The 18,029-nt window shown below is 32.9% G+C and overlaps 5 protein-coding genes across 5 annotated transcripts; 2 read left to right on the top strand and 3 right to left on the bottom strand.

Moving 5' to 3' along the window:
* Positions 1-1,055: 1,055 nt before the first annotated feature.
* Positions 1,056-4,204, bottom strand: MONOS_9832 (uncharacterized protein; the record flags this gene model as incomplete). The annotated part of the gene is made up of 2 exons (XM_067880367.1): positions 1,056-4,122; positions 4,181-4,204. 2 exons carry the CDS (start codon positions 4,202-4,204, stop codon positions 1,216-1,218), a joined length of 2,931 nt encoding a protein of 976 aa, XP_067729788.1. The 3' UTR covers positions 1,056-1,215.
* Positions 4,205-5,636: 1,432 nt separating this feature from the next.
* Positions 5,637-6,257, bottom strand: MONOS_9831 (uncharacterized protein; the record flags this gene model as incomplete). The annotated part of the gene is made up of 1 exon (XM_067880366.1): positions 5,637-6,257. The coding sequence occupies one exon, from the start codon at positions 6,255-6,257 to the stop codon at positions 5,637-5,639; it is 621 nt and encodes a 206-aa protein (XP_067729789.1).
* A 5,995-nt stretch (positions 6,258-12,252) lies between these two features.
* MONOS_9830 (uncharacterized protein) lies at positions 12,253-14,100 on the bottom strand. The gene is made up of 4 exons (XM_067880365.1): positions 14,023-14,100; positions 13,869-13,896; positions 13,291-13,787; positions 12,253-13,232 (listed from the first exon to the last, which is right to left on the bottom strand). Exons 1-4 carry the CDS (start codon positions 14,032-14,034, stop codon positions 12,474-12,476), a joined length of 1,296 nt encoding a protein of 431 aa, XP_067729790.1. The 5' UTR covers positions 14,035-14,100; the 3' UTR covers positions 12,253-12,473.
* A 2,286-nt stretch (positions 14,101-16,386) lies between these two features.
* On the top strand, positions 16,387-16,995 carry MONOS_9829 (putative cycle control protein CWF22-related; the record flags this gene model as incomplete). Its single annotated transcript, XM_067880363.1, has 1 exon — positions 16,387-16,995. The coding sequence occupies one exon, from the start codon at positions 16,387-16,389 to the stop codon at positions 16,993-16,995; it is 609 nt and encodes a 202-aa protein (XP_067729791.1).
* A 663-nt stretch (positions 16,996-17,658) lies between these two features.
* MONOS_9828 (uncharacterized protein) lies at positions 17,659-17,967 on the top strand (the record flags this gene model as incomplete). Its single annotated transcript, XM_067880362.1, has 1 exon — positions 17,659-17,967. One exon carries the CDS (start codon positions 17,659-17,661, stop codon positions 17,965-17,967), a length of 309 nt encoding a protein of 102 aa, XP_067729792.1.
* Positions 17,968-18,029: the final 62 nt, after the last annotated feature.

Here is an 18,029-nt window from a genome sequence, read left to right on the forward strand (position 1 = left end):
TAAACCGTTAGAAACTGAGAAAACAATTACAAACCAGTTAACAAATTTTCATTTTTGTTCAAGTTAATTATTTAATTCTTCATTCTTTCAATCATTTAATTGCAGCTCTCAATATTTATTATCATCCAAATGGAAATTCGTTGTTCATAAAGATTGAAATAAACTATCTGGTATCTTCTTTGCTTGATCATTCAATTTTCTCATATAATGATTTTTTTTTCGTCATATGAAAATCATATTAATTACCCAAGTTTTATTCTGATTCGACTCATCTTTCATTAACAACGAACGAGCCAAGTTTCAATAAATAAAAATAAAGCAGGATCAATATATTTGGTTCAAATTCAAATAAAAGCATTGCAAACCTCGATCATTGGAAACAATGAATGCTCAATTATCTGTTCAGTTAATGGAGAATGTTTCGATCTTGCTATCCGTCACATTAAAAAACAAATGCACATGGTTTTCGATGTTCTGAATTATTCAAAAAGCAATTAATTCATTTATCAACAAAAGATAAAATATATACCGTAATGCTGATATCCTCTTTCACAAAGAAATGCTCACATGTTTGAATCATTAATGTTATATTTCCATTTGCAAAATCCAAAAATATTCATGAATCTTTTCAAAATAAATAGAATCAATTTGATCATTAATTATTGATAAACAAAATTAAACATTCATTACAAAACCTTGTTCACAGTCGCCTCATGCAATATTTTTATCATTCTGTTGTTGAATCATATTGAATCAAGTGATAAGAAAATGAATTGTTTCAATATATTTCATTAATGATGATCCAGTGATATAATTCAGTTTTCGAATATTGGAACTTTTCCACATCTTGAAAATCCTTCTTTCAAAAGAGAAACAATAAACAAGTCTGCTATTCAGAATTTGGAATATAGTTATTATTATTCTGTTTTGATTTCCTTGATTTTGTTTTCAAAAATTTGTTAACTGTATAATTGTCATTAGTATTCACTTGCAGAAGGCAATTTTAAGCAATGATTTTTAACAGCTCAGTTCAATAAAATGGTTTCACAATTGTGTTTTACTTATTAAATTGTTTTATTATTTCATTTCAGGTGAATTGAATGAATGATATTTATAAAATAACTTGCTCTTGGCATATACGGTTTTGATTTGAAGTCGAATTTTTCAATAGAAAGAGCAATCAACGAAATTCAATAGTTTGAAATCTGGCATTTATTATTGAAGTTCCAATTCCACAACAGGAGTCGTATTGTCCTCTTCCCAACCAAAGCCATCAGTTTTCCTTTTGAGTCTTTTGTTTCGCTTGCAGCATATGTAACATTCGATGTTTTCTTCGTTTGAATCAAAATCTTCTTCTTCTTCTTCTTCTTCTTCGTAATTTCTCTTTCTTTTATTTGATTTTCTGATAGTATTTTCCATCTTATTCATCTCAGATGAAATCTTTTTCCGATTTTCTTTGAGGTGTGTCTCTATTTGCTTTTTGGGGCATTTCATTTCGAGTAATTCTTTAATTGATAAATGATGTTTCTTTGTTATTATGCCTTTTTTCATTAAAACTTTCAAATGATACATTATATGCATAGGAGAACGATTTCCAACGCGCTTTGCCATTGCGATATAGCTTTCACCTTTTTGAAACATTTCAATAAGTATTTTATCTTCCTCCTCTGTGTAATATCTCCTTTTTAAATTCATTCTTTCATTTCTTTCTCTATCTTTCAGGTATTCGTCAGGCGTTTTTCCATCTTCTTTTTCTTTAAGAAGATCTTGTTGCTTGCCTATTTCTTCAATATCCTCAATACGTTTTTTTCGTTTATATTTCATTGTTGGCTTCCCGGTTAATCCATTTTCAGCATGTTTGCAAAAAGTATTTGCAAAATCAAGAGGATCAACGTTGTGGTTATATAACATATCCTTCACATATACGAGTCCAATAGACTTTTCAGCTTCATTTTTGCAAGATCTATCTCGATAACTTGCAGATTTCTTTTTCATTTCTTTTTCTTTCATTTCCACTAATTCCTTCAAATCTTCATTTGATTCAAAAATCTTTCGGTATGCATTGATGTTATATCTGTATTTTTCAGCATTTTCTATTTCTGTTTTTCCAAAAAATTTACGTATTCTTTCATCAACTGCAGATCGAAACTTCGCATAAACGTCAATTTCTTTTTCTTTTGGTTTTGGTGGTTCAAGCGATATTCCGTGAAAAGCCTCCACATCAAGGAGAGTTTCATCAACTAATGGCACATTCTCCGAACTGGAAGAAGATGAAACCAGACGAGAAGAAACAATAGTTCTTTTGGCAACCATCTTCAAATATCCCATCTGTGCTAACCTCCATGGAACCCACCCTGCGATCAATGCTGTCTTTTCCATGATAGCGTTCTGTGCATCTGTTGATGATCCAGCTTTGATCAATGATGTGCAGATAAACCCACTCCTTAGAGAATGAAAACTGAACAGTCTTCGCGGGTACCCAGCGTATTCCGATCTTTCCTTGAAGTGAAAGCTCATGCTGTCTTCGGATATCTCCCATATTCTTTGCGATTGGTCAATGGTGTGTTTTTCTTCCATCCACTTTGATAATGGAATATTTGTTTTCGATTTCAAATATGCACTTAGCCAATATACTGGATCTTGATAATTTTCCTCTTCTTCAGAACCTTCAATCGTAACTTCGTGTCCCCAACCAACTCTTCCTTTTGCTCTATTATATCGCAAAGTTACTAACAACTTCTTTGTCATCTTTGATACGACAATTCTTGTTATATCGGAATAAAGAACATTTGCCAGTGTCACCGCTCTTGCACCTGTGTGCACGGCAACAAGAAAAAGAGATATTTCCATCTCTCTTGACTTCAAATGATGTGGAATCGCTTGGACTATCCTTTGAACATCCCAAATCAATGCTGGTTCTTTCCCTTTTCCTTTTTTCAGGACATTTCTGTTGAATCTCAAGCATGTCATTGCGTCTCTCATTGCTTGAAGGGTTTTTTTGTTCAACTTCTTCTTCCTCGTTGCCAAATTTATTCTCTTCAATGAAGGAACAATCACAAAAGCAATAGAAGTTAAAGGATATTGACATTCTTTACCGCAAAACAGCACAAAGCCTCTTGCCACATTGCTTCTCAAAGGCCAAGGCTCCTTTTCGACAAGCTTAGCATATGCGTGAAGCAAATTGTCTACCCATTCAAATTTCTTTTTCGTAGCCTCTGACCAAATGGTGTGTATTTCCATGTACTTTTTAGCTTTTTCCTTTCCCACTTTTTCGACTGCAAAGTCCATCCTTGTTTTTGCTCTATATTTTCTTGAAGATTGAATTCCTTTTTGAAATGTAGATGCAGATTCCGATGCAGATACCGATGCAGATGCGGAAGCTAATGATGATGCAAATGATGAAGCTGATGCTGACGCTGATACCGATGCAGATGAGATTTCCACCGAAGACGTGTGTTCCATGTGAATATTTTCCGTAGCATCCAATCCAAAATCCCGTCCATTCACTTCTTTTGAACGTTTACAGTTATGAGCATCATTTTTGCATTTTGTTTCTTCAGAAGGATTGTCCAGTTGAAATTCAACCGATTGAGGCACTAAGGAACTGGGCTTATCAATTGCCCTCGCAAACTTCATAGCTTCGTCCAACTCTTGTTTGTCGAACTCTGTCTTCAATTCTTCTTCTCCTTCTTCGTCGCTTTCCTCTTCTTCAGCAGAAACATCCGACTCACTGCTTATTTCGCATTCTTCGCTTTCTTCTTCCGATTCCGATGAAGAATCGTCTGATTCGTTTTCTTCCTTTTTCGTTTCTTTAATTTTATCCTCTTTCACTGCTTTGAAGGAAATAGTGGGAAATACTCTGTTGAGAGTTGGTGTTTCTATCGGATCAACAAAAGATGAAAAAGAATTCGCTCTTCTTTGCTGAATGGGTGTTGTTATATTTTGGTAGAGTGGATTCTGTGGAGTTCTGAATTTGTTTCTTTCTATTTCTCTTATATCTGGTCTTTGCCTTTCAGGTGTAAGGATTTGTCGCATTAGTTGCAACATCCTTTCACAGACTTCTTCTCGACTGATCAGCGCTTCATTATCTTTTTCTGCTGATTGATTATAAGATATATCAGTCTTTCAAAATGGATATGTTTGTTATTTGTTAAAAAAATATAAAAAAATGAGTTCAAACGACAAGTTCATTTTCCGTATTCATTGGTTTATCATTCAAGTCGATTGCAGTTACGGTTTGTTTCTAAAAATGATATTAAACATTAAGTGAAGCTAAAATAAACGCAAACACTGTCGTTTGTAATTGAAGTATTCAGGCGAAAATCACGAGAAACAATGTGTTCATCAGACATTGAATCAAGTGACATTTGATGTTTATTGGTTTGATGGTTAGACGATTGTTGCGGTTCGTTTTGCATTAGTCTCTTTGTTTAAAAAACGTTCAAATTTTAAATTTTGAAATATTCTTTATGGGATTTTTGATAAGTTCGTATTAAATTTTCTCAATAAAAATCAAAATTTCACAAAATTTCTCATATTTTCTTTGACAAATGAATTTTTCATAAATAAAAGCGTATATATCTTTTCATAAATCGTCAATTCAGCTGAAAAGTGTGCTTCGTTTTCAACACCCTTTAACCCTAACCTGACGCTGACACTGAAGAGGAAGAAGTCAGGTTTGTTTTCTTATTTTCTTCTATGTGCTAGATATCTTTCAACGTTTTTGGTTTTCTCTTTTTCAATAAGTCTTTGTGCATCAAATGTTTTATATGATAACGGATGATTTTCAATACTAGAAATGGGAACACTTTATTTATTTCAGCAACTGATTAATTTTCTTCTTCATTCATTTTCTTCACAATTGCATCGTCTTCATCTTTCCACTTTATTCTGCAAACGTTGTTCTTTTCATTTCTTTTTCTGTTTTTGAATGTTAATGTTTGTTATCATTCTTTTCTTTTTCTAACGTTTCTTTCTCTTTTTCTCTTTCATTTCAACAATGTCTTCATCTTTGATTTGTCTTTCTTCTTTTGTTCTTTTTTCCTCTTATTTTCTCACTTTGACTTTTGTTTCCCTTTCTTCAGCCAACGTTGTGAATTCCGCTGTTGCTTTTTCTGCAAACTGTTCTATTGTTCAATAACTGCTCCTTTGTGTTCATTCGAGTACAAAAGACAGCGGAGGAGGTGCAGTGTGTGAAGATCAGTTTTTCTTTATCATAATTCTTCTTCGTTTGATATTTTGCTTTCATTTATTCTTTCAATTCTTCATTCTTTTCGCACATCATCCACGATCCATCTTGAATGTATCTTGTCATATTTGCCTCTGATATTCTTTCTGTTCCAAAGTATGCATGCATTTATTTTTTCACTCTTTCACTAAATTCTTTATATGGATCTTTGTTTCTTTCTTCTATGTTCTTGAAAAATATTCCATGAAATGCTTCCAACCCAAGCAGTGTTCTATCCATTTCTGGTTGCATTCCATCATTCTCTTCTAAATGAAGCCTCGAAGATATCAGTGCTCGCCTTGCAACCTTCTTGATATATCCCATATACACTAGGCGGTGAGACACACAGTCAACAATGAGGGAGGTGCTTTCGAGAACTGCCTTTTGCGCTTGAAACTCGCTGTTGCTCTTAATAAGAGCAGAGCAAATAAATCCACTCCGTAAGGTGTGGAAGCTGAAAAGAGAGCGCGGATAACCTTCGTTTTTTCGCTCTCTCTTTGAAGCGTTCCCTCATTGCATCAGTCGACAGTGGCCATACGGGATTTAATTTTTCAACTGCTTCACTCTTATCCATCCAGTCAGACAACTTGACTCCAGTACTTTTTTTCAAGTACTTGGAAAACCAGAATACAGCATCTCCATCATCTTCCTTCTCTTCATCTCCTTCTATTGTGACTTCATGCCACCATGAGGAACTACACTTTGTTCTGTTGAACCGCAAGGCACACAGAATCTTCTTCGTCTCTTCAGATATTGTCACCCTCACAATATCTGAGAGAATCATGTTGGACACAGTGATTGATCGTACCCCAGCCTGCACACCAATCAGGAACAATGATGCCTCCATCTCTTTGTGCTTGAAGTGAATTGGTATGAAGTGGATGATTCTCTTTTCATCTTGGATTAATGCTGGATCCCTTTCCTTCACTTTCACTTTCACATCCTTATGCGTGCGGAGAAAGCGAATTCCATCATTCATCGCTGCAATAGTTTGTTTGTTCAGCTTCTTTCCTCTTTTAGCAATGTTCATTCTTTTCAATAATAATGTTATAATATGGATTATCGATTTCAATGAATAATAACATTCTTTCGCGCAGAAGAGAATGAAGCCTTGAGCCACAAGATGATGAAGAGGCCAAGGTTTTTTACTCAATCAGTTGACACCAACGATTCAGAAGTCTTTCCGCTCAAGCGCTTTCACTTCTGATTGCGTCTGACCAGAGTGGAGCAAGTTGTAAATATTTTTGCGCATTCTTCTTTCCAACACGAAGAGCAGCGATGTCCATGCGAGTGGGTCGGCCTGGAAATTGACAAAGCTATGAACATGATTTTTTCATATCGAATGATGAGCCAAGTTCTTTTGTGCTTAAGCAAGAGGACTTTTTATTGGTTGCTGATGATATGATTGGAAGATTTTCGATGTTTGTGAACGGATTGTGAGAGCTGCTTGCTGACGCAGAAGAATATGAAGATGATGAACATGAATATTTTTCTGAATTCTTCTCTTCTGTGTATTCTCCTAAATTTGTGAGTATTTTTTTGATTTGATCTTCTTTCAAGTCTTTTATTTTTATCTCCTTATTTTCGTCAAATTCATCTTCTATCATATCATCTTCAGAATCATTTGAAATGTATTGAAAATTCTCTTTATCATCATCACTATTTTCACTATCAGAAAAATCTTCACTTTCTTTAAAAATGTTATTTTTGTTTTCTTTTTTGCTTTTCAAATAAAGGAGAATAAAAGAAGACAAAAACTATTTTCTTTTTCTATTTTTTTGTTCGTATTTTTTTCTATTCCTTGTTAAACAATATTCATCCGATGAAAGAGTATTTTTATTTCCTATCTTTTTTGTTTTTTCATGTTTTTAATTTTTCCTTGTTTTTTTTTTTTTTTTTTTTTTTTTTTTTTTTTTTTTTTTTTTTTTTTGTTAAAAAATAATTTCGATATAACAAATATTATTTTTTTAAACTTCCTTTAAAGTAAATCTTCGAAAAAAAAAAATATAAAATTTTCTTCAATTATTTGTTCGCACAAACGTTTCTTTTCTACAACAAAAATAATGACATTGAAAAGGTTCTGTTTCCACTTTTTGAAGTTTAACTTGTGAAAACAGAAAATCGAAGAAAATATGAAATTTTAATATTCTATGAAAATTCAGACAAAAGAAAGTATTAAAAATATAAACCATTTTCTCAAAGTTAACATCTTTCGTTTTTTTTTTCATATCTTCTGGAATATTTCTTAAATCTTCTTTGATCAAATTTCAATATCTTATTTTCATTTCAAAACCTGTTTATTCCTATGTCTTCTCAGTAAAACTTCTCTTTTCTTTGTGTCATCTTTAATTTGTGTTCATTTAATTCAAGATAAGCATTTCATGAAAGTGTTCGTCTCTTTTTTTTCTGTCATTTATATTTTTGGAGTGAACGATTTGGCTTCTAATTGCATCTTTCACATCCAAAAGGTTCTTCTTATCGAGATAATCATGTGTTTACGATATGAATTCATTTGCAATGTCAATCAAATCTCCACCGCTGGTTTCAAAGAGTTGAAGAATACACTTTTTGCATGCCTGAATAGCTGTTTGAGTCTTCTATCTGTGATTATCACGTGCCTTCACAAACAAAGCCGCTGCCATCGAATGCAATTTGGAGATATTTGAAGATGGATATTCGAATTTCCAGCAGGCGAACATAATTATTTGTGAAATATAAAACCTTCAATTCACAATTATTCTTTCAAACTTCCATTCGCTTTGGTTCACACTCATGTTGTGAAACACCTCCGGCTTCGAAGGTTCGATATATAAAGGATTGTCACTTTCCAATACAGCACTTGGACAGTTTGTTCTAATTGCTATGATTATCGCTTTGGATGCCCTATTGAGGTATTTCTCCTCAGTAGATCCTCCAAATATCCATTTGTCTATAATCGAATCTGTTTCTTACACGCTTTCCCATTTGTGAGGACTATCCCCAATTTTCTAGCAATGCTGAACACAAAAAAGCCAGAACAAATGGAATCCAAAAATGTTCTCAGGATATCCAACTTGCTTTGCTCTTTTTTGGAATCGAACTCTCATTGCACCCTTGTGAATTCCCTGCATATATTGTTGTTCTAATGCTTTCAAATTCACCTTATCAAATTCAGTTAAATATAATTCATATTCTTCAACAAAAAATCGCTCCACAACACCACATTTAATAAAGATTTATTTGCAATATCTCCTTCAACAGTTTCACAATGATCGTCCCCTCTCACTCCCTTTCCACATTCCAGATTTACTGTGACTTTAACGAATGTTGAATTTTCTTTTGAGTAAACTCTCGCAATGTCTTGTTGTCTGATATGAGAACATGTGTGGTCTCTTGCACATGAAGAAAGAACAAACAAAAACAAAGACGCCTCTAAAGGTTTTCCCACAACTCAGTCTGGATAACAATAAAAAATTCACTCCAAATCCGTCACAATTAGCGGCTGCTTTTTCCGCTTCAAATCTTCGTCTATTTCATTTTGTATTGGTCTTCTTTTTTTTTTTCTTTCTTTCTCTTTTCAACTACACAAATTTCTGCACTTCATCCATGACTATGATCATTTTTTTCCAACTTTTTTTAAATTATTGCTCGAGTTCGAAACTGAAATATTAATATATTATGAACTACAAATTGATTTTGAATTGACTTCAACTTGTATTTTGCTCCAATTAAAAATATGTTTCATGAAAATGAGGATTTGTTTTTGTTGAACTGACATTTGTTCAATCTTTCTTTCAATGAAAAATGGTTGTTTCAAATGAAAGACGAATATAAATATGTATGTGCGTTTATTGTTTGTTTGTTTGTTTGTTCAGTATAAGTAAAAGAAAAATGGTATCAATTTTAAAATATAAATATTATCCAATTACAAAATATTTGTCAGTTCTGAAGAGATCAAATAAAGCTGTATGTGTAGTGATTAAAATTGGATATTAACGATCAATCTATTTTAAATGTGTTTTGATAATCAAAAATTGTGATTTTTTTAATGAAATTCATTTAATGAGATATTAATTTGATCTTTCGATTATTTGACGTTAATAACTTTGTTTAAAAACAATCACTTCATCTATCTTTTCTTCTTTCATAGAAAAAACCTAAAATCCTCACACTCGTTATTATAGAATTGGAGTGAAAATCAAAAAATAAGAACAATTTGAATGAGTTTGGGTGAATGTGGGTTCATTGAAATGGTTGCTTCATCGACGTAAACAGTCTGAATGTCAAAATTTAAACAACGCTGTTTCTGTGAGAGAACACGGTCTCCTCCACTGAGAGCGCAGGGCTTGTGGCTGATGAGGAGTTAGAGAGAACCTGAAAAGGTTAGGGGTTCATTGTCCATAGAGACATTCATGCCCACCTAGCTCCGACTGAATCAGTCACTGAGCCCGCCATGCTCGATAGTGAGAGAAATACCAGTAATCTGGAACCAATTCACAGAGGGGTTGTCTTAAGGTAACATAGCAGTCAAACAAATTATTGAGCCAATCTTTCATTCAAATAATTCAATTTAATTAATAAATTTAAACTGAATTCATATTCAAATTCTTTTAAATAAAATTCCGATTGTTTCTGAATTAGCAATCCAATATTACAAACATATCAATTCATTCTTCCAATAATAATCATCAATCATTCAAAATATGAACCAATAATTATTGTTAACAAATATTTTGAATTTTGAATATTGAATAATTCTTGAATTATTAATATTCTTCAATACTTCTATTTTTTTTTCACCACCTTATTTTTTTCTCCTCTGATTGCAGGATTCAATGAAACGTCAATTTATTCTTGAAAATTTTAACTTTGTTCAAAAAAACTTTTCAAAAAAAAAAAGAAGAAGAATATTCAGAAATGTTTCATTCATATAACGATTCTTTCTCCGACAACAATAACACCCAAAATTGGACCGTAGAAGTTAAAAAAGAAAATTCAAATCAAGTTCGAAAAGGAAATTATTCAAAAGCATTATTATTTGATGGTGAAAGAAAGAATTTATTAACAATAAGAAATAACAGTTTGAGAAAAGGAAGCTCTCATTCATGTACTGGAACAAACAAGGAACTTTTCTCATTATTTTTTCGATTTGATTTTCTATTATTTTGCATTTCTCATTATCAGATTTTCTTTATTTCATATAATAATGAAAAAATCTACATTAATTTTTAAGTGACTAATTTTTGGATCAAAACTAATTAATGAAAAAGTTAAAATATGATTAATAATTGACGAAAGACGATTTGTGAAATCAATCATAATTCTTTGAAGAATAAAAATTCTTTTATTATGTCAAAAGAAAAGAAAGAAAAACTCAAAAACATATTTTGAAAAACATATAAATTGAAATTTATCAATATATCAAAAATATATTAGGAGGAGAATTTAAATGTAATAGATATATTTCTGATTTTCCCGTTATTCAAATGTTTATTAAAAGACCAAAAATACAACGAAAAAAACTGGATTTGAAGGATGCAAATTGTCTTTTAATTCTTCTTTCTTTTTTTGATGGAATTTATTAATATTTGTATGAATTATCTGTTTTTTAAGAAAATTGTTGAATGAATTTTTTTCTGTTTATTTATTAAGAATAATAATAGCCAAGTTCAAAAGTGCTTCATGCTCGTCATTTGAAGCGGAGGCAATTGCGGCAGAAGAAGAACGACTGGTGCAAGAAGAAACACAGTGGTCTAAAGATAGTCTAGAAGAAGAAACTCCAACAAAAAGAAAAATTTCAGGTTATTTTTATTTATTTTTTTATCAAAGAATTTTAAATAATAAATGTTTTATTAATATTAATCAGATAATTCAACTGCGCCAACTCTTATTGAAGATGAAGAAGATGACACAGACGTTATTTGGACTGAAAAAAAAATTGAAAAAGAAACAGAAAAGGATGATGAAATAGTTAAGTTCGGAGCAAAGAAAATTGTTATCCCTAATTTCGAAAAAGAAAAGAAAAACAGAAAAGGACAATTAATTGTTCCTCTTGCTACGGAACTTTTAGAAAATGCGAAGGTAGTCAACAATACTGAAAAAGAAATAGAAAAAGAAGATGCACAATTTTTATCAAGAATCTCATTGAAAATAACAGAAAAAGAAAAGAAACAAAGTGAAAAGAAGAAAGTGTTGACGATGAAAGAGTGGTTGAATGAGTTCTTTGAAAAGGCTGAACAGAAAAATTCCCAAAATGGATATTACGATGAATATTCTTTGAAGAAAAGAAGAAAATGCTGAGTCGAAGGTTAAATAGTTATTCTATTATTATTTTTTCTTTCATTTCTTTCATGTGAAAATGTCAAAAAATATTTAAAAATCGATTTCACGAACATTATGATTTAAAAATGATCCTTTTCGTTGATAAAAAAAAATAATGAATAAAATTAACATGAGAAATTATTGAATTAAACAATTTTCACTCGTAAATTTAAGTTTCGCAATTTCCTTTGATAAAACAACAAAAAATCAAAAATCAAAAATTTTTCAACGTTTTCTTCAAGCGTTAGTTAGTTTTTAAAAATTGGTTGAGGAATAAAAAAATTTTTATAAAATCATAATCTATTTTAAACAAAAACTCAAATTGTTTTTTAAGAATATCTTTATCTTTCGCATGATAATAAAAAAATTATTTTTTTAAAAAAATGAATATTTATTAATTCCATTCATTTTGGTGTATAAAAACATTCACAATAAAAATTCCAAAAATATTATGCCCCATAACCACTTCATATCAAATTTAAATACAGATCAAAAAAACCATAAATAAATAGAATAGTAATTCTACATATTTTTGTTCAAACAAGAAATTAAACTTCATTTTGCGTTTCTAAAAGGTTGTTCTTGAAATAGAATTTCTTTTCTAATTTTTTTCTTTCATTTTCTATTTATTGAAAGAGAATTTTGAAGAAATTTCGTTAATTGTTCTTCTAAACACAAGACCAAGAAGGATAGATTTGGAGAAGTTTGGAAATACGAAAATGAGGTTTCACAGTGTTTCTTCCTTTTGTTATTTGCTTTTCTTTGAATCACAAAACTGCTTGATTGAAAAGAAGTTAGAAAATTCTCATTGAACTGCAAACTTTATCACAAACTCCGAATGAAAACTTTTTCTTCTTCTTCTTCTTCTTCTTCTTCTGTTTCCTTTCTTTTTCTGACTAAGCATATTCAATTTCCGAAAAGTTAGAAATAGAAAAGCGCTTTGGATTTAAACATTTACAAAATAATCAGAATTATTCAACGTCAATTCTCGATTATATTTGTAGCGAATTGAAATCACTCCATGAAAACTTGCGATGATATCTTCATATCCTTCTTCTTCCATCTTTTCGAATATCTCCATTTTTGTTGCCTTTCTTTGCTCTTCTTCCATTTCATCCCTCTTCTTTTCTTCTAATCGTCTTGAAATAGTCGTAAAGAATTGCAAGCATTCAAATGCCACACCTTCATTCAATGTTCGTCGATGCATTTCCTCCGAAATAGCATCAATTGCTCCGCTTTTCAGCAAATCTTCAATTTTCATATTTCTCTTTTCTGCTGCATTTCTCAAGGGATAAATGCATTGATTGCTAATAACGCTGTGATTATCCTTTGCCGCTCGAAATAACTGAACAATGCTATTGATTAGCTCAACAAGTTCTTCATTCCACAATTTGCACGGGGGAATGAAATAATTAATAACATCCAGCCATCTCTTTAAAGCAATCTCTTCTTCCGTTTCTTTTCTTCTTTCTTCTTTTTTCTTCTTCCAATCAATACGTCTTGTTAGCTCTTCCAATTCTCTTACTGCTTCTCTTCCAAAATGCAGCTCATTCACAATAGTATCTTCCAAAAAATTATTGGTGCAAAATCTGTTTATTAAAAATTTCCAAACAGATTGATAGGCAAGTTTTGTTAGATTTCTGTGTTTCTGCTGATGTTTGATGATTTCTGTAATTTCCTTTAAATATAGTTCTTGCCTAAAAAACTAATTAGAAATTAGAAAATAGCAATAATATCAAAAAAATAAATAACAATGTTCATACGTAATGCCTGTCGATGTGACTTAAAGCTAATAAAGCAATTTCCTTTTCTTTTTGTGTTTCTTCATCTTCCTCTTTCTTCAATGCAGCTTTCAGAAGGCAAGGAACGCAAATTGAAAGTGTTTCCGAAAAAATTCCTTCGTTAAGCAAAAAATAGCATTCACAAATATCAATCAGTAGCTTTTCGTTTCTTTTTTCTTCTTCCTTCATTTCTTCTTCAATTATCATCTTTTCAATTCTTTTGTTCAACGAAGATTCTTCAAAGCCATAAAGAAGTATTCCTTTCAATACTTTCAAATATCCTATGCGTTTCAGCAACAATAACAAATTTTCAATCAATAATCCGTTCTCTTCAATTATTTTGGTTATTTTGTTGAATAAACCATTTGTAAAAAGAGAGAAAAAATCGTTTCTATCCATTTCCTTCATCACATCATCCATTTCTTCGATTTTATGTTTCTGTTCTGCTTCAGTGAATTGTTCCATCTGTGAAAGTTTCTCTAAAAAATGTTAAAAAATCAAAAGAGAAAAAATATTCATTCATTTTGAAAACCAACAATTTCTTATTAAACGTTGCAAACTAAGAAATATTTGACTTTTTGAAGTTGGCTGGGAAATCACAAAGTGAATCAAAAACAACAAATAAATTCATTTTCGAAATATTCGTTGAATATTCGGATTAAAAGAATTAAAAACACAAAATCAAAATTTTTTTAATAACACAGGATTCAAAACCTCTTTGGCCATCAATATCTTTTGTCTCAAAGAAAGAAAATCTATGATACAAAATTATCTTGTTTTTGTGCAAATAAATATGGGTTTGCGACCTACAATTTTATAAGAGAAGATTTTTGATAAATTATTTGCTGTAGCCAAGTCATGTTTGAGCTGCTTATGCGCACAACTACAGATGCATCCATGCGAGTTATGGCTCTGCAGAAGAGCATGGATTTTGTTTACAGATGGGGAAGCGAATGGCTGTTTTCCAATATGGCTTGCGAAAAGTGAATTAGTGGGAAAAATTGCATGAAATGTGAACTTGGTTATATATTGCAAAACATATGACGCAACATCGGCTGACATATTTTGAATGAGAAATAACTCAAGCAAGATGCAGAAAAAGCCAACAGAATATCCGAAATATTGAATTGAACCGCTTGTTCATTTTGAGGGAAATAAAGTGCACTTGTCATATCTATTGCGCAGGACTTGTTTCATATGGTTTTTGGGCTGAATGTTTGTTTTGTGGAAAAGGAAAGGGAAATGGGGGTTGGACAATGGAGGAAGCAAGCGGAGCGAGACACTCGGAATACCTTAACAACAAACGCATTACCTTTTGAACGAATCCTACTGGAATGCCGTCAGCAAAGACAAGACGTTGGATAAATCTTTGAAAAAGAGTTCATTTCTTATTAATTTGGAGAATGTGTGTTTTCATCAGATATCATGATTGGTTTCACAATGGATTCTAAGAACAAGAAAACCAGTTTGACAGATAATTACCAATCCCTTGGAGATGGGAAAATATTTCAAGACCAAAAAGATGGTTTGACTTTTTTTGTTTTGTTCATTTTTCTTTTTAGATGTTCTTTTAGTGAATACAGATTGGCCACGAACAGGAATGACATGGAAAGAACCTTTCTAAACATTTCGCAAAAGATCCAGAAGTTTTGATATTATTCTTGTTTGGATTGCATTCAACGATGACATTCACGACTTCTGCCATCTGTTTTGCATGCTGCACAACAAGACAATGCTTAACATGTGCTTGAAAGAGAGAAAAAGCAGTTTGCTTGTTTTTTTGTTGAGGATGTTTGGCGGAAGCATCTCGTTTGTTGGAGCTGATGAGCTGGCTGGACATTTTCATTCAGAAAGCATCCAACTTTTTTGTGAGTTGTCATAACACTTTGTCATTTCAGAAAACTGTTTGATGGAAGCATTTAACTGGAAGATTTTATGGTTAGAATCACATTTCACCCGAAATGTGAAGAATTGGATGAAATGCGAAAGGAATTATGATATTTTAAAACAGAAGTCAAAATTGAAATACTTCCAAAAAGAGAAGAGAAAATAAGAGAAGATGCAACGCTGAACAAGAAAAAAGAAAAAATGGTAGTTAACAAGAAAAGTTGCTTTGAGTGGTAATGGAGGAAAGAATAACAAAAAGAGAAGATAGAGCGAGAACCTAACAATTCTGGAGAGAGAGAGAGAGAATCATTCCATTGGAGAAAGAAAGAAAGAAAGAAGAAGTTGGAAAGAAGAAAACGGAATGACATAGAGGAAAAGAAGAAAAGATACAGAGAAAGAATAGAAAGAAGAGAAAAGTATTACACCAATATATTCACTTTGAGATAAGATGAAGAAAACGTTTGGATAAATTTTATCTTCAAAATACCAAAAAGATGTTCTGAAAAGGGGAATATACACAGAGAAAAATGAATTAAGTAAATGAGAAGAAAAAGAAGCAGAAAGATAAAATGAAAAAAGGGACGATTAAATGAAGTGAAATATTTCTCCGAATGTGGTTCTTGGATATTAACATATGGGCTTTGAGGATATCAGAAGAAGGAAAGGGAGAAGAAGGAAAACGAGAAAGAAGTAATATTACATAAGATGATTTGTGCAAAGAGGGATAGAATATTGACAGAGAAAAGAGAGATGGAGAGAAAAGATTGTCCTTTCAAAGAGGACGAAAGAAGGGTGGGGAAATGAATGGAAATGAGGAGAAGGAAGAAAGGAAGGAAAATTTAAATGAAAAAGGATTAAAAGAAAAATAAGCAAAACGCATTTTCATATTTAAATCTGCCAAACATCAAATCACTCTGGAAAATACATTTCTTTTCCTATTCCTCAACACCATCGCATCATCTTTTTCTTCAGCTTTCATTCTCTTCATCTGCCTCTTCTTCCTCATCATCATCATCTTCTTCTTCTTCCTCTTCCTCTTCCTCTTCCTCTTTTTCTTTTTCTTCTCTCTCTCTCTTCTCCTCCTTCCACTCTTCTCTTCGCCTTCTCCATCGCTCCATCGAATCTGCAGCTCGAAATTCATCAACTCGCCCGCCGGCAAAACCACTTTACCCATTTTCAGATGAAAGTTGTATGAAAATGATGATTGAAGAATTGAAGGAAGAGAGAAGGATGAGAGAGAATGAGAAGGAGAGAGAGGCAGAGGAAAGAGTGAAAGAAAGGGTGAATGTTAAAAAAGAAGAAGAAGGTGATTATGATGATTATGATGATGATGATGATGATGATGAGCATGAAGATGATAAAAGAAGACATCCATCAGGCAATGCATCAACTCACAAGACATATTATTCTGCTCTCAGAAATGAGGGAAGGAAAACTCTTTCAACTTTCACTTCTTCTTCATCATCATCATCATCATCATCATCATCATCATCATCATCATCATCATCATCATCATCATCATCATCATCATCATCATCATCATCATCATCATCATCATTTTCTTCTTCTTCTTCGTCTTTTTCGACTCCGCCTCCACCGTCGTCGTCGTCTTCTTCTAATTTAACTTATTCTTCTTCTTCTTCTTCTTCTTCTTCTTCTTCTCTTTTTCCTGCATTTAACAAAAAATTTGTAAAAAAAGACAAATTCTCAAGATTTAAGAAATGCTCGTTTTGTTCGACAAACTCTTTGAAAGAAAACGTAGCCGATTATAGACATCAAATGGAAGATGTTGGAAGTTAATGGACGGATAAGAAGCAAGTATCGAAGAAAAAGAAAGTGCATTTCAAAAGAAATTAGAGAAAATTAGAATCTTAGAGATAGAAGATGAGGAAAAAATAAGAAGAAAAGAATTATTTGATGATAATGATAATTCCGATGAAAATGGAGGAGGAGAAATGGAAGCATCAATCACACCCGATTCACACGCAAAGGACAGCCGCATGTTGTTGATTGCCAATTCTTTGCAATTCAGAACATGTTTGTGCTGTGCAGAAGAAGCATATACATATGATGCATGAAAAGATTTAGACTCCTCCTCCCTCCCTCTGTTGTGCCATTTCCTCGTGAAACTGCACCACACTCTGCCCGTCTCCCTGCAGCAGCCCAAAACCGATTGCCCGTCTCACCTTGTTCCCTCTTTAGCTGCTGCCCCACCACTGTCCGGAACAGCACCCACAGCCAACTGCACCAGCATCAACACTTCGATTCAGCCCCGCTCCCGCACACACCCCCGAAAGCTCGCACACCCGGTCGTCCAGCGCTGGCTAACCGTCTTCACAACTGAGCCGTTCTCAGACACCGTCAGAGGCGCATGCCGGTATGCTGCGTCGCACACATCCAACAGCCGCAGGCACAGCGTGAAGAAATCTTTGCTCTGGAATACTTCCAGTGCAGATGTGAACGATGGCAGAAAGCATCTCGACAGATGGGATGCATCTCAGAAGAATTGTTGCGACAGCGCCTGCGGCGTCTGCGGATAGCACACACACAGAAGAAACTTCTTCCCATTGTTCGTGGTCCCTCTGTAAGCTGCATCTGATGATGAAGTCGATGTATCGCCTCAACGAATCGCATCATGCAGCGCTTTCATCACCTGCTTCAACTTCGCTGTCTCTGCCCAGTAGTGGTTTATCAAAAACGCCAGAAACACTGATGTTTTCGCCTCTCACTTCTCCGACTTCAACCACTCAAATTCCTCAAAAACCGTCTTGATCTTCTTCATAGAAGCTCCTTCAAATAGCACCGTGTTGATGCACTTCTGGCACATCCGGAAC

Source organism: Monocercomonoides exilis (assembly GCF_001643675.1).
Source record: "Monocercomonoides exilis strain PA203 chromosome Unknown scaffold15-1837935, whole genome shotgun sequence".
Classification (NCBI taxonomy): Eukaryota; Preaxostyla; order Oxymonadida; family Polymastigidae; genus Monocercomonoides; species Monocercomonoides exilis.

Coding starts and splice junctions, on each gene's coding strand:
- MONOS_9830 (XM_067880365.1), bottom strand. Junction 13,788..13,868: donor AAAAAGTCAAATATTTCTTA/GTTTGCAACGTT, acceptor AACATTTTTTAG/AGAAACTTTCACAGATGGAA. Junction 13,233..13,290: donor GTCACATCGACAGGCATTAC/GTATGAACATTG, acceptor ATTTCTAATTAG/TTTTTTAGGCAAGAACTATA.